The 14,861-nt window shown below is 57.8% G+C and overlaps 2 protein-coding genes across 5 annotated transcripts in view; both read right to left on the reverse strand.

Moving 5' to 3' along the window:
* Nucleotides 1–994: 994 nt before the first annotated feature.
* On the reverse strand, nt 995–4,781 carry C2CD4C (C2 calcium dependent domain containing 4C). The gene is made up of 2 exons (XM_070793414.1): nt 4,443–4,781; nt 995–3,852 (listed from the first exon to the last, which is right to left on the reverse strand). The coding sequence occupies exon 2, from the start codon at nt 3,813–3,815 to the stop codon at nt 2,553–2,555; it is 1,263 nt and encodes a 420-aa protein (XP_070649515.1). The 5' UTR covers nt 3,816–3,852; nt 4,443–4,781; the 3' UTR covers nt 995–2,552.
* Nucleotides 4,782–4,878: 97 nt separating this feature from the next.
* Nucleotides 4,879–14,861, reverse strand: part of SHC2 (SHC adaptor protein 2) — a 33,888-nt gene continuing 23,905 nt past the window's right edge. For 2 of the 4 annotated variants that reach the window (XM_070793412.1, XM_070793410.1), the window contains exons 11-13: nt 13,259–13,569; nt 10,302–10,435; nt 8,397–9,093 (exon numbers count right to left, since the gene is read on the reverse strand). In XM_070793412.1, coding sequence (XP_070649513.1) covers nt 10,307–10,435; nt 13,259–13,569 — 440 coding nt within the window. In that variant the 3' untranslated portion in view covers nt 8,397–9,093; nt 10,302–10,306. The other 2 variants (XM_070793411.1, XM_070793413.1) reach the window with 2 other exon arrangements.

The following is a 14,861-nucleotide window of genomic DNA, read 5'->3' on the forward strand; positions in this document are numbered from 1 at the left end:
TGCAACCCATGCCAGCCACAGCTCCGACACTCCTGAAGGCTGAGCAGTCCTGGGCTGCAGACCTGCTCTGGTCCTCAAGCACTGCCTGCCCCCCAGGGCAAGCACTGCTGGGTCCTCAAGCACTGCTGCGCCTCCCAGGTCAAGGACACCACTTCCCAAGGGGGTGGGGGAAGGTGAGGTCAACACAAGTGGGAAAAGCTGGCGGTTCTTCAAGGGAAAGCAGGGGGAAGGGCTGGGACACTAGGGCCTTCACTGTTAGCTCCCTGGTTCTCCAGCAACCTTGCAGGAGTCCAGAGACCAGGCCAGGCCACAGCTTTCCACATGCTGTCAGTAGGTTCCCTGGGACTGGAGATGGCCTTTCAGGGAGATAAATCTGCAGGCCCTGGAGTTGGGGACAGACAGGACCTCAAATGGCCTATGAGCTGAGATGGGAAGGGAAACACAGCAGAGAGAGGCTTCCTGGAGGAGGTGCCACGTCAACTAGAGTCTGAAAGCAGGTGAGTGGGGGTGGGGCGTGGGGGTAGGAGGCATTCCAGGCAGAGAGAACAAGATGTGGGAAGGCACAGACGTGAATGGCTTGGAGCCTCCCTAGCTGCCCTGTCCCCAAGTGGACAGAGCACAGAAGGGGCAGCCCTGGCATCTCTCTTGCCTGTGGTTGCAGGGAGGGTACGGGTTCACGTCTAGGCTGAGGGTGTGGCCAGACTGTCTCTGGTGGGCAACCAGACGGCTAGTCTCTGCACCTGTGAGGGGGACGTTCATGGCCTCAGGGGGTGAGAGCGCTGCCTGCATGCAGGTGTCCTTATAACAGGGCATGAGGGTCCCTGGGAACATTGCCCTGCTGCAGTCCTGCTTCTGTGCCGCCCCCAGGAGCAGGAGAGCCCCATTGGGTATGAAAGGGTGGGGAGGCCTTTACGGATCTTGAAGGTTTCTGCCACCCTCCCTGGAATTCAAGGCAAAATTCCTCTCTTGTTATTAAACACCAAAGCCAGCAGAGTTCCACCCCCACATCCCCAAAACACCTTTATTGCACTAAAAACAGCATTTATAAACAAACACTTGGGGGAGGATGTCTTCAAGATGTACCCACAGTCAACTTCAAACACAGAGATATCAAACAGTGCGGGGGCCTAGAAAATGAGGGTCCCCAGGGATAAAGCAGGGGGTGGGAGCGGTTGGGGTCAGAGAAGGGGGCGGCAAGTCTGAGCATCTAAGTCCATGCGGGGCTTTCTGTCCACCTTCTCTGCCCACAGGCCTGGCCTGGGTGGTCCCCAGGACCAGAAAGCCTGAGGGGCAGGCGGAGGACAGAGGCCAGAGGGTGCGCAGCTAGGGACCCCAGCGCCAGGGGCCTTCAGTCTCAGGCTCAAGGGCATGAGTATGTCTCACCAGGTGTGCAGAAGGGAATGTGTGCTTCCCCTCCAGCCCCGGCTCCTTCACCCCTCCCCCAGGGTAATTTGGAAACCCAGAGCTGGAGGGGGGGAACAACTTCTGGACTGGGAGGGGGACTCCAGGATCCCCACAAACCGGCCTGGTCCATCGTCACCCAGCAGGCAGCCCAGGAGGCCCTGTTTAAGAGTGTGTCATTTCTGTTTGGCTGAGCCACAAAAATCAGTTGAGGATACACATACTGACAGGACAGTTAAGCCCATGCAGCTGTGTTAGCAGCATGAAAAGCCACAAGCAAGGTCTCCCCAGCTGCCCCTTGTCCCACCCACCCTAGCCAGAACCTATGTACACCAGTGGAGTAAAAGCGGAAGCCGTCTGTTCCTAAACAGCACTTCCTGGGCTGCTGAGGACCATGCTCAGGAGGGGTCGAAGACAGAAAGGAGTAGGGGCCACCAGCTGGTGCTGCTCTCTGGGCACGATCTGAGCTAGCCTTCCAGAGGTTGAAGGCTCTGGACGTCCAGCAGGGCTGCAGGGCCGGATAAGAGAAGGTGATGGAGGGCTGTCCCACTTGAGGGGCAGAGCCATCATTCTCCTCTTCTTCTGGGACTTCCTCCTCAGCTGCCTGTCTTTGCCCGGAAGTGGCTCTCAGACCGGGTGGCATCCTCTGACCGGCTCTCACCTCCGGAGCCTGGGAGGACTGAGGGCTGCCCAGAGACAGCCTAAGGCAGGAGGGGGTCCTCCCACAGCCCCATGGGGCCCCACACTGCCTGGCACCCCTCTCTAGGGGGCGTCCGTCGGGCCTGGGGCAGGAGGACACTCGTGCGGCAGAGAAGACCTGCCTGGTCCTCAGGACCCGCAGTCTCTGGGTCTGTGGTCAGCCTCTGCTACTTCCCAGCCCAGGTTCCAGAACTCCAGAATCAGTGACTGGCTGCGGTGGGGGCATGAAACTTGGGGTATAGAGGGACTCAGCCCGGCAAGCTGGCCCTTTCTTTTCCCCAGCAGCCCTCTCTCAAGTAACCCCTGGAAAAGAACATGACTCAGGACACCCCCAAAAGGGGCCGCAGCAACAGGGCTCACTTGCAGGGTCCGGAAGGGGGCGTGGCCGTGGCCTCCCCTGCAGGACCCGGGAGGGAGCGGGGTCTCCGCGGCCCGAGGGAGGCAGGGGGTCTCTACAAGAAGGGCAGCAGGGAGGTCAGGGGCAGCTCCTTTTCCCCGAGCAGCGTGTCCCGCTTGAGGCTGCTGCCCTTGTTCACCACCTTGATCCTGAGAGCCAGCTTCCGCACGCTGGCCGGACCCAGGCCATCGAAGAAGAAGTCCTCGTTGAACACTGGGTGGCGGCTGTTCTTGACGATGGTGCTGCGCTGCTTTTGCAGCTTGCCCGGCACGAGGCACAGGCCCACACAGCAGTTGATGCTGCGGGCGTCGCACATCCGGTCATAAAGGCCCTCGGCTGCCAGCAGGCGCACGCGCAGGCGGGCCTGGGCCGCCTCGTACTCGGCCAGCAGGTGCACGCTGCCCCGCGGGCCCATGCGCACGGCGTGCTCCGCGCGGGAAGCCGGACCAGACTCCGGGCCGGGCTCCGGGGTGGCCCTGCGGTGCAGGCGGCGCCGGGCCCCGGGGCTGGTGTCCGGCGTGCTGTCATCGGCCGACAGGGAGCCATGGCGGCCCACAGAGTGCTTGAGCTGGCTCACCTTGGCCTGGCTGTCCTGGGCGAAGCCTTTGAGCAGCGACACGGAGCGCGAGAGCAGGGGGGAGCCGAAGGGTGAGGACTCGGCCGAGGACCCCGTGTCGCTCTCCCCGCCGCTGACGCAGCGGCCGGGACTCATGAGGGTGCCGCCGGCCTCCCTGGGCCCCCCGTCCCCCCCGTTGGCCTTGACGCCCCCCCGACGGCGCCGGGTGCCTGGGGAGCCCACCTGGGCCAGAGCCCCGTGCTCGCTGTGGAACAGGGACTCCTTGCGCCGCGTGTGGGGGCTCTCGGCCAGCGTGGCAAAGCCGTAGGACGTCTGGGCCTTGGGCACCGAGGGCAGCGACATCGCCCCCTGGGCCTGGGGGTCGGCGTTGGTGGCAGTCTCCTCGGCCGGCCAGTCCTCCGCACTCTCGATCTGGATCACGTGCCGGGTGGCCGCCTTCAGTAGGCTCTTGCTCTCGGCGGCCAGCTTGGCGGGCAGCCGGGGGCTCCGGGGGGCGCGGCGGGGCGCGGCGGAGGCCAGGTTCTGCTCCGAGGTCGAGGGCCCCAGCTCGGCCTGCGCTTCGGGCTCGGCGGGGCCGGCGGGCAGCTTGGGGGGTATGAAGAAGTCCGGGATCTTGTCTGGCGTGAGCACGTTGCTGTACAGGGGCCCCTTGGCGGCCTTGTCCCCACCCTCGCCCCCCGCAGCTCCATTCTCCCCCGATCCCCGAAACCTCTCCAAGAACCACATGTTGGTTTTCTTCATTGGGGCGCAGTCAGGAGCCAGAAGGGATCTGCGAAGCCTGGGAAGAGAAGCGGGGGTCGGGAGCGGCAGGCCCCCCGGCACCCGGGGGCTGGAAGCAGGGCTTGCGGCACCTGCCTAGGGAGCCCTGTGGGGGCCAGCGAGGTGACGAGGCGCTGCGGCCCAGCACGGGGGCGGGGTGGGCTCGCCCCTCGTCTACCCTCCCGGAAGGAATCGCGCTTAACTTCCAAGCACCGAAGCCGGGCCTGGGAGGTGGGGGCGGCGCTGTCTCCAGGGAAGCCCCCAGGGGACAGCGGCTCCACTCTTGCCCCGACCCCTGTATTGAGGATCTCAAAAGCGCTTTCTAAAGGGGTCCGCTCTTAGTGCACAAAGAAGACACCCCTGGGTGTCCCAGCTCCGCCCCCCCTCAAGCTCCCACCCACCTGTGGCTTCTCCCAGGTTGAGGGTCCGGGTATCCGGGGTGGGGGAAGGGAGAGGAGGTGAGTCTGGGGGCTGAAGGCGCGGCGAGCCGACCCCTCCCCTCCTCTCCACCCTCCCCCCCGCCCCGCGGGACTCGGCCGGGGGCGGGGGTTGGGGTGCGCGTAGGGGGTCCTAGCAGCCCCCGCGGAGCGTGGCGAGACCCGAACTCACCTGCCCGGGGGCGGGGGCCGAAGCTGGCTGGCCCGCGGACACGCCGGGGTCTCGGCGCGAGGGCTGGGAGCGCGGGGACGCGGGCGCAGCCTCGGTCGGGCGGCGGCGGCAGCGGCAGCGCAGTCGGACTCATTCACCGGCGGGAAACCGCCCAGCTGGCCGCCGCGCCGCCGTATTCCTCCTAGTACGGCCGCCTTCCGCCCCCGCCTCGCCCGCCCGGGGACCGTCTGCGCCGTCTGCGCAGCGCCCCCCGCCCCCCGCGGCTCCACACAGGGGAGCCTCGCCGCGACTCGGGGGACTGAGCGGGGAGAGAGGCAGGTGGTCGTTTGGCTGGCGCCCCTGGAAACCCCAGGCTCCTGCCGCAGGTCGTCTGCGGGCCTTTTCCCTGGTGAGCATCTTTCCAGACTTACGATGACGAGTAAAAGAATAGCAGTAATAATAACCGCAGTTGAATTTATTACTGGGCACTTTCTCAGTGCCAGGCTCTTAACATTCTCGCCCCAACTCACTGTCACAAGCACCAGTGGATATGTCCATGACCGTCTCCAGTTTGCAGATGAAGAAGGTGAAGCTGTCCTTCTAGAAATACGGAACTAGCCTCTGACGCTCGGTCCTCTCAGTGCAGCCATCCAAGGAGCCGGCCAGGGTGCTCCTCCTTTATTTCATGGAGAGAGGTTTGTTAAGCACCTACTGGACGCTGGGGAGAGTGCTGTGGCTTGGATGCAGCTGTCAACTTTGTGATGTGTCCCAGGGGGAAGGAGGAGGACAAGAGGACACCAGTACAGAAATACACAGGTAAATAGTAACTGTAGGCTTGATGGTTCCCGTGACAAAATGTAACAGGAAAAATGTGATTTGGGATGAGAGGATAGTCCCCTGGGATGAGAGGATAGTCCCCCATGCATTTCGCAGGTGGGGAAACTGTCAAGGGCAAGACCAGGAGACCCAGGCATGCCAGCCCCAAAACCACGGGCATCCCTCAGGATCCCACAGGCCACCCTGTGATCTGCCAGCCCCAGCCCCCCTGCTTGCTCACAGCTTCCTCGCTCCCAGTCTCAGTTTCCCCTCTGCAACACAAGGCCAACTGACCAGTTCCCAGTCCAGCAAGATAACCTATCAGGACCGACACACAGCAGGGAATGCCTGGACCTTATTAAATTTTGATATCCCAGGAGCCACCCATGTTCCAGACACGTCCCGATCATCATCGCTGGAGCTGGATGAGGGTTGGTCTGGAGTGGCCACTGGTTCAACAGCACGAGGGGGACAGGGGCAGGCTGAGCTTGAGTTGGGTGGAGCCCCTCCAGCTCTTCCATCTGACCTTGGAGTGAGGTGGGGCTCAGAGTCCCATTGTCCAGATGGGGGAAGTGAGGCTCCCTCAAGAGGCTTTTCTCAACTTTGCTCACCTAACAAACATCCAGCCCGCTACCGTTTGTTCTAGGGGCAGCGCTGGTGTGGCCACATAGGCTGACAAAGTAGGCAGGTACCAATGAATGCATCACCTCACTGCCACCTCCAGGAAGCCTGCCCTGCCTGCCCCACATCACAGCCAGACAGAGCTCACGGAACCCCAGCTTCAGCTTTCATGAGGAGCGCGGTTACTCTGAGAAGTTATTCCATTCATGTACATCGCCCCTGCTGGGCCTGGAGCCCAGGAGGAAAGTGGTGGCCCAGGATGAGTGAGTGCTACAGTGGGAAGAGCAATGCCGAGTACAGTGAGGCACCTTCCTCCACTGTCCGCGCCAGCACAGGGGCCCAGGACAGCAAGCTGACCGGCTCAGGTGTCCTGCTGACAGGCTGACCTGGTACTGTGGTTTCACTCTCCACATGTCCTTGCCACGCTGGGGTAGGGTCTGTCCTCCCAGCTGGGTTGGGGAGGAGGCAGTGAGTTTATTCAGTAGCCCCCACCCCCCACCCAGTGCCTTCTCCCAGCCGTCTCTTGGCCCCATCTTGTCCCCATAGCACAACTCCTACTTGGGACTCTTACCACCTCTGCTTAAAAGGCCCCAGGCAGCTCTCCCTGGCACCAGGCTGCACCCAGCTGTGTCCCCGACTCCACTGCCGTCTGACCTCCCTTCCAACCTCTGGCCATCCTTCTGTCCCTCAAAAAAGCTGTATTCCACACACCTGGGGCCTTTGACACGCCATGCCTTCGGCCCAGATCTCTCCTCCCATTCTGGGCCTCCCTGCTCATCCTCCAGAAACCCCACAAAAAAACCCACTTGGATTTCTAGGGACCCCCAAGTTCCGAGGTGCATTCCTTCCCACAGCTGTCATCATACACTTAGTGGTGACCTGCTGATGAATGGGTTTTGGCAAACTCCACAAGAGTGGGTCTATCTTGGTAATGTTGCATCTCCATTATCCACCAGGGGATATCCACCAGGGGTCTTGGTCAATAAGAGGAAGTCATGAAGGAAGATTAAAAGATAAGAGGATGGGGGTGTGGGTGCATGGACCAATCAGTGGAATGAATGATGAATGGGCGGTTAGAGGGATGGATGTGATGGTTAGGTGGACGGACTGATAAACGATGGATGGAAAAGTGGGTGAGTGAACAGATGGATAGACGGATGAATGAGTAGATGGATGATGGATGGGTGAATGGATGATGGATGGATGGATGGATGGATGGGAGGGTGAATGGATGGATGGAAAAATGGATGATGGATGAATGAATGGGAGAGTGAATGGATGATGGATGAATGGAAGAGTGAATGAATGGATGATGGGTGGATGGATGGATGAATGGGAGTGTGAATGATGGATGGATGGATGGATGGATGAATGGGAGGATGAACGGATGGATGGGTGAGTGGATGGATGGACAGATAGACTGGTAGCTCTGTCTCCAGATCTCTGAAGTAAGAAACAGGGCATCAGAGTCCCCTATCTTGCTCTGCCTTAGGATCGCTTCCACCCTACTTACAGGCAGATCAGAGTGACTTTTACTTCCCCACACCCTTACCAGATCCCCCCAGGCCTGGAGCAGGGCCTGCTGACAGCAAAGAAAGCAAAGCCCCTCCCCAGAACCTGGGCAGAGATGTAACACCAACCAGTGGTGAGACTGGTACCCCCTTGGGAGGGAAGGTTCCATGTTTGTGGGAGGGTTGTGAGGAGGGTCCTGGGGAGAGATGGGGGTCTCCCTGGACAGGAGACATCATGTGAGGAAAGGTCAGGAGCAGAGAGTCGGAGTGAGCGCAGGAAGCTGGGCATGTGGTAGAAGTAGGTGCTTTCAGGTGGATAAAGGGGCTAGAGTGAGAACTGGGTGCTTCTCAAGAAATGAGGATGAGAACCATTGGGAGACTGAGAAGCCAGACCATCCTTCAGGACAAGTCAGGAACAATTTGGAGAAGAAAACAAGCAGTGTTTTGCCAGATACCTGGAGTATCTCGAGTCCACAGGTTTGTAGCATTCGGGAGATAAATTCAGGTGTTTCCAAAGAGAGGGGTGGATATTTAACAGAGAAGTTGGTGTGTGCTTTCTCTTGGGATAAAATCGAGGGTCCCAAAATGTCAGGGGACTCTGCCCCCAACTCTCTCCCCATAGCAGGGGCACACCAGGGCCTGGCTCTCTCCTCCCCAGCCCTGGGGGGCCAAATCTGGTGCTGCCCTGGCTTCCCTGGACCCCAGACCCCCACTTCTAGAGGACCCCCACCCCAAGAGGACCCCCACCTCAAGAGGGCCCCCACCATGAGATGACACCCACCCAGGGAGGGTCCCCACCCTGAGGAGACCCTGACCCCAAAAGGGCCCCCACCCCAAGAGGACCCCAACCCTAAGAGGACCCCTGCTCTGAGATGACACCCACACAGAGAGGACCCCTACCCCGAGAGGACCCCAGCCCCAAGAGGACCCCTGCCTCTAGAGGACCCCCGCCCCAAGATGACATCTACCCAGAGAGGGTCCCCACCCCGAGAGGCCTTGTAGATCACAGGAGGTTTCACGCACCACATGGTCATTCCCACGTTTAATTACAAACAGATTCCAAGCATCCAGTCCAGGCTGACAGCTGGGAGGGAGGGGCCTCACAACAACCCCCTCCCGGGTCAGTGGTCATGGAGCTGACAGATGACCCCATCAGCCCAAGGCTTTCACCCACTTCAACACCCTCATCTGCCCCGGCCTGAGGACCCACAGCGCTTCAATTCTACCCTCAAAAGACAACTATGCTCCGATTTTTCGGGTGGAAGATCTGAGCCCAGCGGAGACGGGAGCCCGTCTGCATGCCAGGGAGCTGGGAGCCTTCATTCCCCAGGAGGTGAGCTGATGACCCTCCAGGAAGGAAAATGGTGCCCCCTGGCCTCATCGGGGACCTGGGCCAGGCTCCAAGGCGGATGGCTGCTTTTCGATATATTTTCTTTAAAGGCGAGAAAAGGTTCTGTCTTTGGTACATACATCTTCACTCCAGGTGAAGGTGGCAGCAGGCAGGGGTGAGAGAGAGGGGTCATGCACCCCGTGTCCTGGCCAGGGTAACCCATCCCAGCCCCAGGACCAGCTAGAGAAGGAAGACTCCTGAGACCCAGGTGAAGAAGGAGAGACAGCGGCGGTTCCGGCCTGACCAGGGTCCAGAGAAAGGCTGAGGGGCCCCTAAGGCCACAACAGGAGCATCTGGGGAGCAGGGACAGAAGCCATAGGCTGAGAACCATCACCTGGGGAAGAAAGTGAAGCAGAGGTCAAGGGTCAGCAGAGACAGCAACAGGAGACCTGGATTCAGGTGTCACAGACCTCAGTTACAAGGTAGCAAAGTGACCCAGTGACAAGCCTCAGGTGGAGGGCCAGGGTTCAAGTCCCAGCTCCTCCATGGTCTTGCCCGGTAACCTCTCTGTGCCACTGCTTCTTCCACAAAATGAGAACATTGTTAACAGTGCCTGTTGGGAGTTGCGTGGGAGTTAGTACAGATGTGGGAGGGTCTGAGCATAGGGCCAGGACACAGCAACTTCTGCATAGGCAGTGATTATTACTGCCATCGGTGTTATTTCTCGGGTCACAAACAACTCAGGGTGTAGAAGGCAAACAGGTCAGACCCTGGCACGTGCACATACACAGTCCATGGCACTGCATCATTTCAGGTGATCCGCAGGACCACCTCCATCCCTGGAGCCCTTCCCCAGGCTGGGAACCCTGTCTCTGCCTACAGCTGGGCCTGGCTGGGGGCAGGGAGCAGGCCAGCGCTAACAGAGGGAGGAGGCAGGAAGAGACTGTTGTCATGGGGACGAGAGAGCAGCCCAACCTGGCCCAGAAGGCCTCTCAGCCTTTGGGGAAATTCCACGGCCTGTTTCCCTCCACGAGCTGAGCCCCCAGCTCCCAGCTTCCTGCCCCCTACCCCCGCTCCAGAGCCTGCCTCTGCCTCCTCCCACAGACTGCCCTGGTACCTCGACCCCTCTGCAGTTCAGCTGCCTCTTCCCAGCCTAGACAGGCTCCCATCTCACCCCAGACCCCCCACCAGAGGCCCTAGAACCATGGGACCTGTCTGTCCCTCCCCCACTCAAGACGTCTGAGGCTCCAGAACTGATGACCCAGGTGGACCTTCTCACCCACCTGCCTTGCCTCAAATGCCAGCCCTGCTGGACCCAGCCCTACTGGGCCCACCTCCCAGGTGGCCAAACACTGCCTCTCTGAGGGATTTTTACCACCAGTTAAACACAGAGTTGCCATAAGAATTCAGGAAGTGAGTGCTGATGGGGACAGGGTTTCCTTTGGGGGTGATGGAGTGTTCTGGAATTAGATGGGGAAGGGGGCACAGTTCTGTGAAGAGACCCACTGAGTTGTGCCCTGTAAATGGGTGAAGTGTGCAGCATGTGCACCCATGTCAATTTTTCAAGATGCGAAAAATCTGGCACATTGGGGCCAGACGCACCTGGCTCAGGGCTCCCGCTTGACGACGCCTCGCAAGTGCAGCTCACTCTCAGCGGCTACAATGGGCTGCCCATTCTGCAGGTGGTAGTCGATCAGGTGGCTGATGCTCTCAAAGAGCACGTCCTTCGTCCGCACCTGCGGGGCCAGAGGCCACAGCATCAGCACCACTGGGAGAGCCGGTCGGAGAGGCAAACTCTTGGGCCACCCTAGACCTGCTGACAGGGCACTGAGTTTTCACAATGCCTCCTGTAGCTCATGCACAAGTCTGAAAACCACTGGGTCAAAGACTGCAGCCACAGAACTACAGGTAGACACGTGCTTCAAAGCTCCAGCACCCAGGGGCCGTGGCTTCCTATAGTGGATTGAATGGTTCCCCCTCACCAAAAAAAGATATGTCCACATCTTAACCCCCAAAACCTGTGAAAGGGCCCTTATTTGGGAAAAGCCTCTATGCAGATATGATTAAGATGAGTTCATCCTGAAGGATAAAGAAAATGTGGTATATATATACAAATGGAATACTACTCAATCATGATAAAGAATGAAATAGTGCCAATTGTGGAAACATGGATCATCACACTACGTGGAATGAGACAAATACCACATGTCATTTATATGTGAAATCAAAATATGACACAAAGGAACTTATTTACAAAGCAGAAACAGAGTTACAGATGTATAGCACAGACTTGTGGTTGCCAAGGGGGATCAGGTTGGGGGAGACACAGATTGGGAGTCTGGCATTAGCAGATGCAAACTATCATATACAGGATGGATAAACAAGGTTCTACTGTAGATAGAGCACAGGCAACTGTACTCAATGTCCTAGGATAAACCATAATGGAAAAGAATATTTTTAAAAATGTATATATGGAAACTTCCCTGGCTAAGAACCTGTCTGCCAATATTCAGGAGACATGGGTTCAATCCCTGGTCCAGGAACTAAGATCCCATATGCTGCAGAACATCTAAGGCTGTGTCCCACAACTACTGAAGCCCAGACACCCTAGACTCCATGCTCCACAACAAGAGAAGCCACCACAAGGAGAGGCCTACTCGCCACAACTAGAGAGAGAAAGCCTGCACACACAGTGCAGACCCAGAGCGGTGAAAAAGAAAGAAAAGAAATTCTGGAAAGAAAAAATGCATATATGTGTATAACTGAGTCACTTTTCTGGAGAAGGCAGTGGCACCCCACTCCAGTACTCCTGCTTGGAAAATCCCATGGATGGAGGAGCCTGGTAGGCTGCAGTCCATGGGGTCACTAAGAGTCGGACACGACTGCTCGACTTCACTTTCACTTTTCACTTTCATGCATTGCAGAAGGAAATGGCAACCCACTCCAGTGTTCTTGCCTGGAGAATCCCAGAGACAGGTGGGCTGCCATCTCTGGGGTCGCACAGAGTCGGACACGACTGAAGCGACTTAGCAGCAGCAGAGTCACTTTTCTGGTCAGCAGAAATTAACAGAACATTGTAAATCCACTATACTTCAGTTAAAAATTAATTTTAGAAAAAGAGTAAAAAAGGATGAGTTCATCTTGAATTACTCAGGTGACCTCAAATCCAGTGACCTATGTCCTTATAAGAAAAGAAGGACTGGGACAACACAGAGACACAGAGAGAAGCCAAGAGAAGCCCTGAGAAGCCAAAGGCACTGGGGTGATGAGTCCACAAGCCAGAGAACAAGAATTTCCAGCAACGAGGAGAAGCTGGTGGGGGGCCCTGAACCAGATCCTTCCTCAGAGCCACAAAAGGAACCAGCCCAGCCAGCACCTGGATGTCAGAAGTCCAGCCTCCAGAACTGGGACAGAACAAATCTCTGTAGTTTGAAGCTGCCCAGCTGCTGGTGGTCACTGGGAAGGCAGCCCTAGGAAACAAACACACCTCAGAAATCTTGTGGACACAGATCCAAAACTCAGAACCACCAAATCTAAACACCACCTGCATCTTAGAATGCTGAGAAAATCTCAGCAGACCCGGATGCAACACAGACCCCCCTGGGAGGCTAACGCCACTTCAGACAGGGGACACAGCAGTGAGCAGTGTGATTAGGTATGAAGGAGGAGGTGGAGAAGGGAACTGACAGAACACTGGAGCCTGGAGCCACCTGGGGCCTGGAGCCGTGGTCCCACCTGGGCCAGGCTGCACAGTAGCCACTGGAGTGTGCCCTGTTCAGGGCACAGAGCACACACAGCCCCCAGGGTGGTGCGGAGGATTCAGCTAGATGACATAAATTGTTGCTGTTGTTCAGTCTCTAAGTAGTGTCAGACTCTTTGTGACCCCATGGACTGCAGCACTCCTGTCCTTTACTATCTCCCAAAGCTAGCTCAAACTTATGTCCATTGAGTCAGTGATGCCATCCAACCATCTCATCCTCTATCGTCCCTTCCTCCTCTTGTCCTCAATCTTTCCCAGCATCAGGATCTTTTCCAGTGAGTCAGCCTTGTATTTATCACTCAAAGACATCACTGTTTGTAAGATGCATTAGTGATGATAGAATGTGGGGGAAAAGTACATCTTACAGTTGATGAAATATGGTACTTTGTAAGCCCTGAAAGGCCTTGAGATTGGAAAAGGTTCTCTAATCCCTCCAAATGCTTTATAGACTGGGAAATCCTTTGTGAAAGCTAAAATTCCTCTAAAACTGGAAAATACTTTGTAATTTTGAAGTATGTAGTAAAGGGAAACAGGATCTGTAAATATAAAGGGCTCTGTAATCTGAAAAATGCTTTATTAAACCTAAAGGGTGTTTAGAATGTGGGTGCCCTGGATCTTGGACAGAGGAGACAGGCCCGGCCCTTCTGGCAGACGCGACACCCCGGTAAGTCCCCTCCCCACCCCCACCACACGCAGCCTCCAGCCCCGCCCCACACCAGGCCCCTGCGGGTCTATCTCTGCACTCTTTCCCCCGCATCCTCAGCACCTGCCCCCACCCCGCCCCCAGCGCCCACCTTACCACGCCCTCAGGGTCCACCAGCAGCAGGTGCTTGGGCTGCCCCCCGTGCATGCCGGTGAGGACGTACTGCCCAGGATTGGTGACGCTGTCCCGCACGAGGAAGTCCCCGTCCGCCCGAAGCAGTTTTTCCGCCGCCCGACGGCTCATCTGGCCATGGTACCAGGGCTCCTGACGCAGCTGCTCCTCCGTGGGGGCGATGGGGGCCCGGCGGGTCGGGGGACTGGGCCACTGATCCTCCACGGGAAGGGGGGCTGCCACCGAGCCAGCCGCCACAGAGCACTCATGCAGCCTCAGGGCATCCTCGAAGGGTCCTGCGGGGGCGGGGGGGGGCGGGGGGGCGGGGCGGGGGTGGGGACAGTGTAGGCGGGAGGGGCCTGGGCTACGGGGACCTGCTCCTTCACCCCTTACTGGTCCTGTTAGTAACTCAGTATATTCTCTTGGATTTTCTAAGCATATCCAAAGATATTTCTTTTTTTTCCAATGTGCACACCTATTTCTTTTTTCTTGTCTTGTTACACTGGCTTCCTTCCCAATGTTTATTATGCCTCTTGTTTCATCATCTCGTTCTGACTGCACTGGCCAGGACCTCCACTACACGTGCCACCTCTTTGGTAGGCAACAGGTGTCCCTTTCTTTTCCAAACTCTAATGGAAAAGCTCCTGATGGTTTGTACAAGTTCCCTATGGATCCCAGCAGGCACCAGTGTCGCCCTCCCTGAGACGGTACCACGTAGCTCAGACACCCTGGAGTGCGCAGTGACAGCCCTGATCCCTGCCCTGGTGTGTCTGCGCTTGCTTTGCAACCCGCCTTTCTTCACTTCTGGTCCCTTGGGAATCCCTCCTCCCTAACTTCTCCAGCGATGTTGACCCAGCCTCCAGCTCCTAAGACATGTGACTAGTCCTGGCCAATCAGCATACGCCTCTCACACTCCTAGCCTAGTGATTGGCTGGGGGAGGTGAGACCATGACCCAAGGAGGGCAAATCTGAGGCAGCCCCAGGACTTCTAATGGGAGCCTGGCAACAAGCATCCCTTTTCGTACTAGGGTTGCTGGACCACCTGGCTGGGCGCCCAAGCGGACAGCCTGCCTCAGGAGCTCACACCTGGTACACCTCCTTTCCCATCTGAGACTTCTCTGAGGAGCCAGTGGGGCCACAGCAGGGGTTCATGTCACTGCCTAGCATGTCATCAGGCGGTGGGGGAGCGGAGCTTTGCAAACTTTGTGAAAGAAGGGATTTCCGGCTGGCTTGGGAGTTCCTCAAAGACCTCACCTGGGGAGGTGTGCTGGGAGTAGGAGACGACCCTGCCTGGGCCAGCACGGAGCCAACACGTCCAAAGTGCTCATGCAAAAGGATGGAGTTTGATGTTGTGGGAAAGAAGGAGGGTGTTCTGGACACAAACCTCCTCCATCCGATCAAGCCCTCCCTCAGGCTGGGGGAGGGGCTTCACCATCTGCTAGATGTGGATCAGGCCTCCCTTTTCAGGCGGGATTTCTGGCAACAAGCCAGAAGGGGCTTGAGCCTCCTCTCTCGGATCATGGATCACATGAAGAGGGAGCTTAAACTCACTCATCAGACTGAGACCCAGAAACAGGGAGCTAGGCAC

Source organism: Bos indicus, chromosome 7 (assembly GCF_029378745.1).
Source record: "Bos indicus isolate NIAB-ARS_2022 breed Sahiwal x Tharparkar chromosome 7, NIAB-ARS_B.indTharparkar_mat_pri_1.0, whole genome shotgun sequence".
Lineage (NCBI taxonomy): Eukaryota > Metazoa > Chordata > Mammalia > Artiodactyla > Bovidae > Bos > Bos indicus.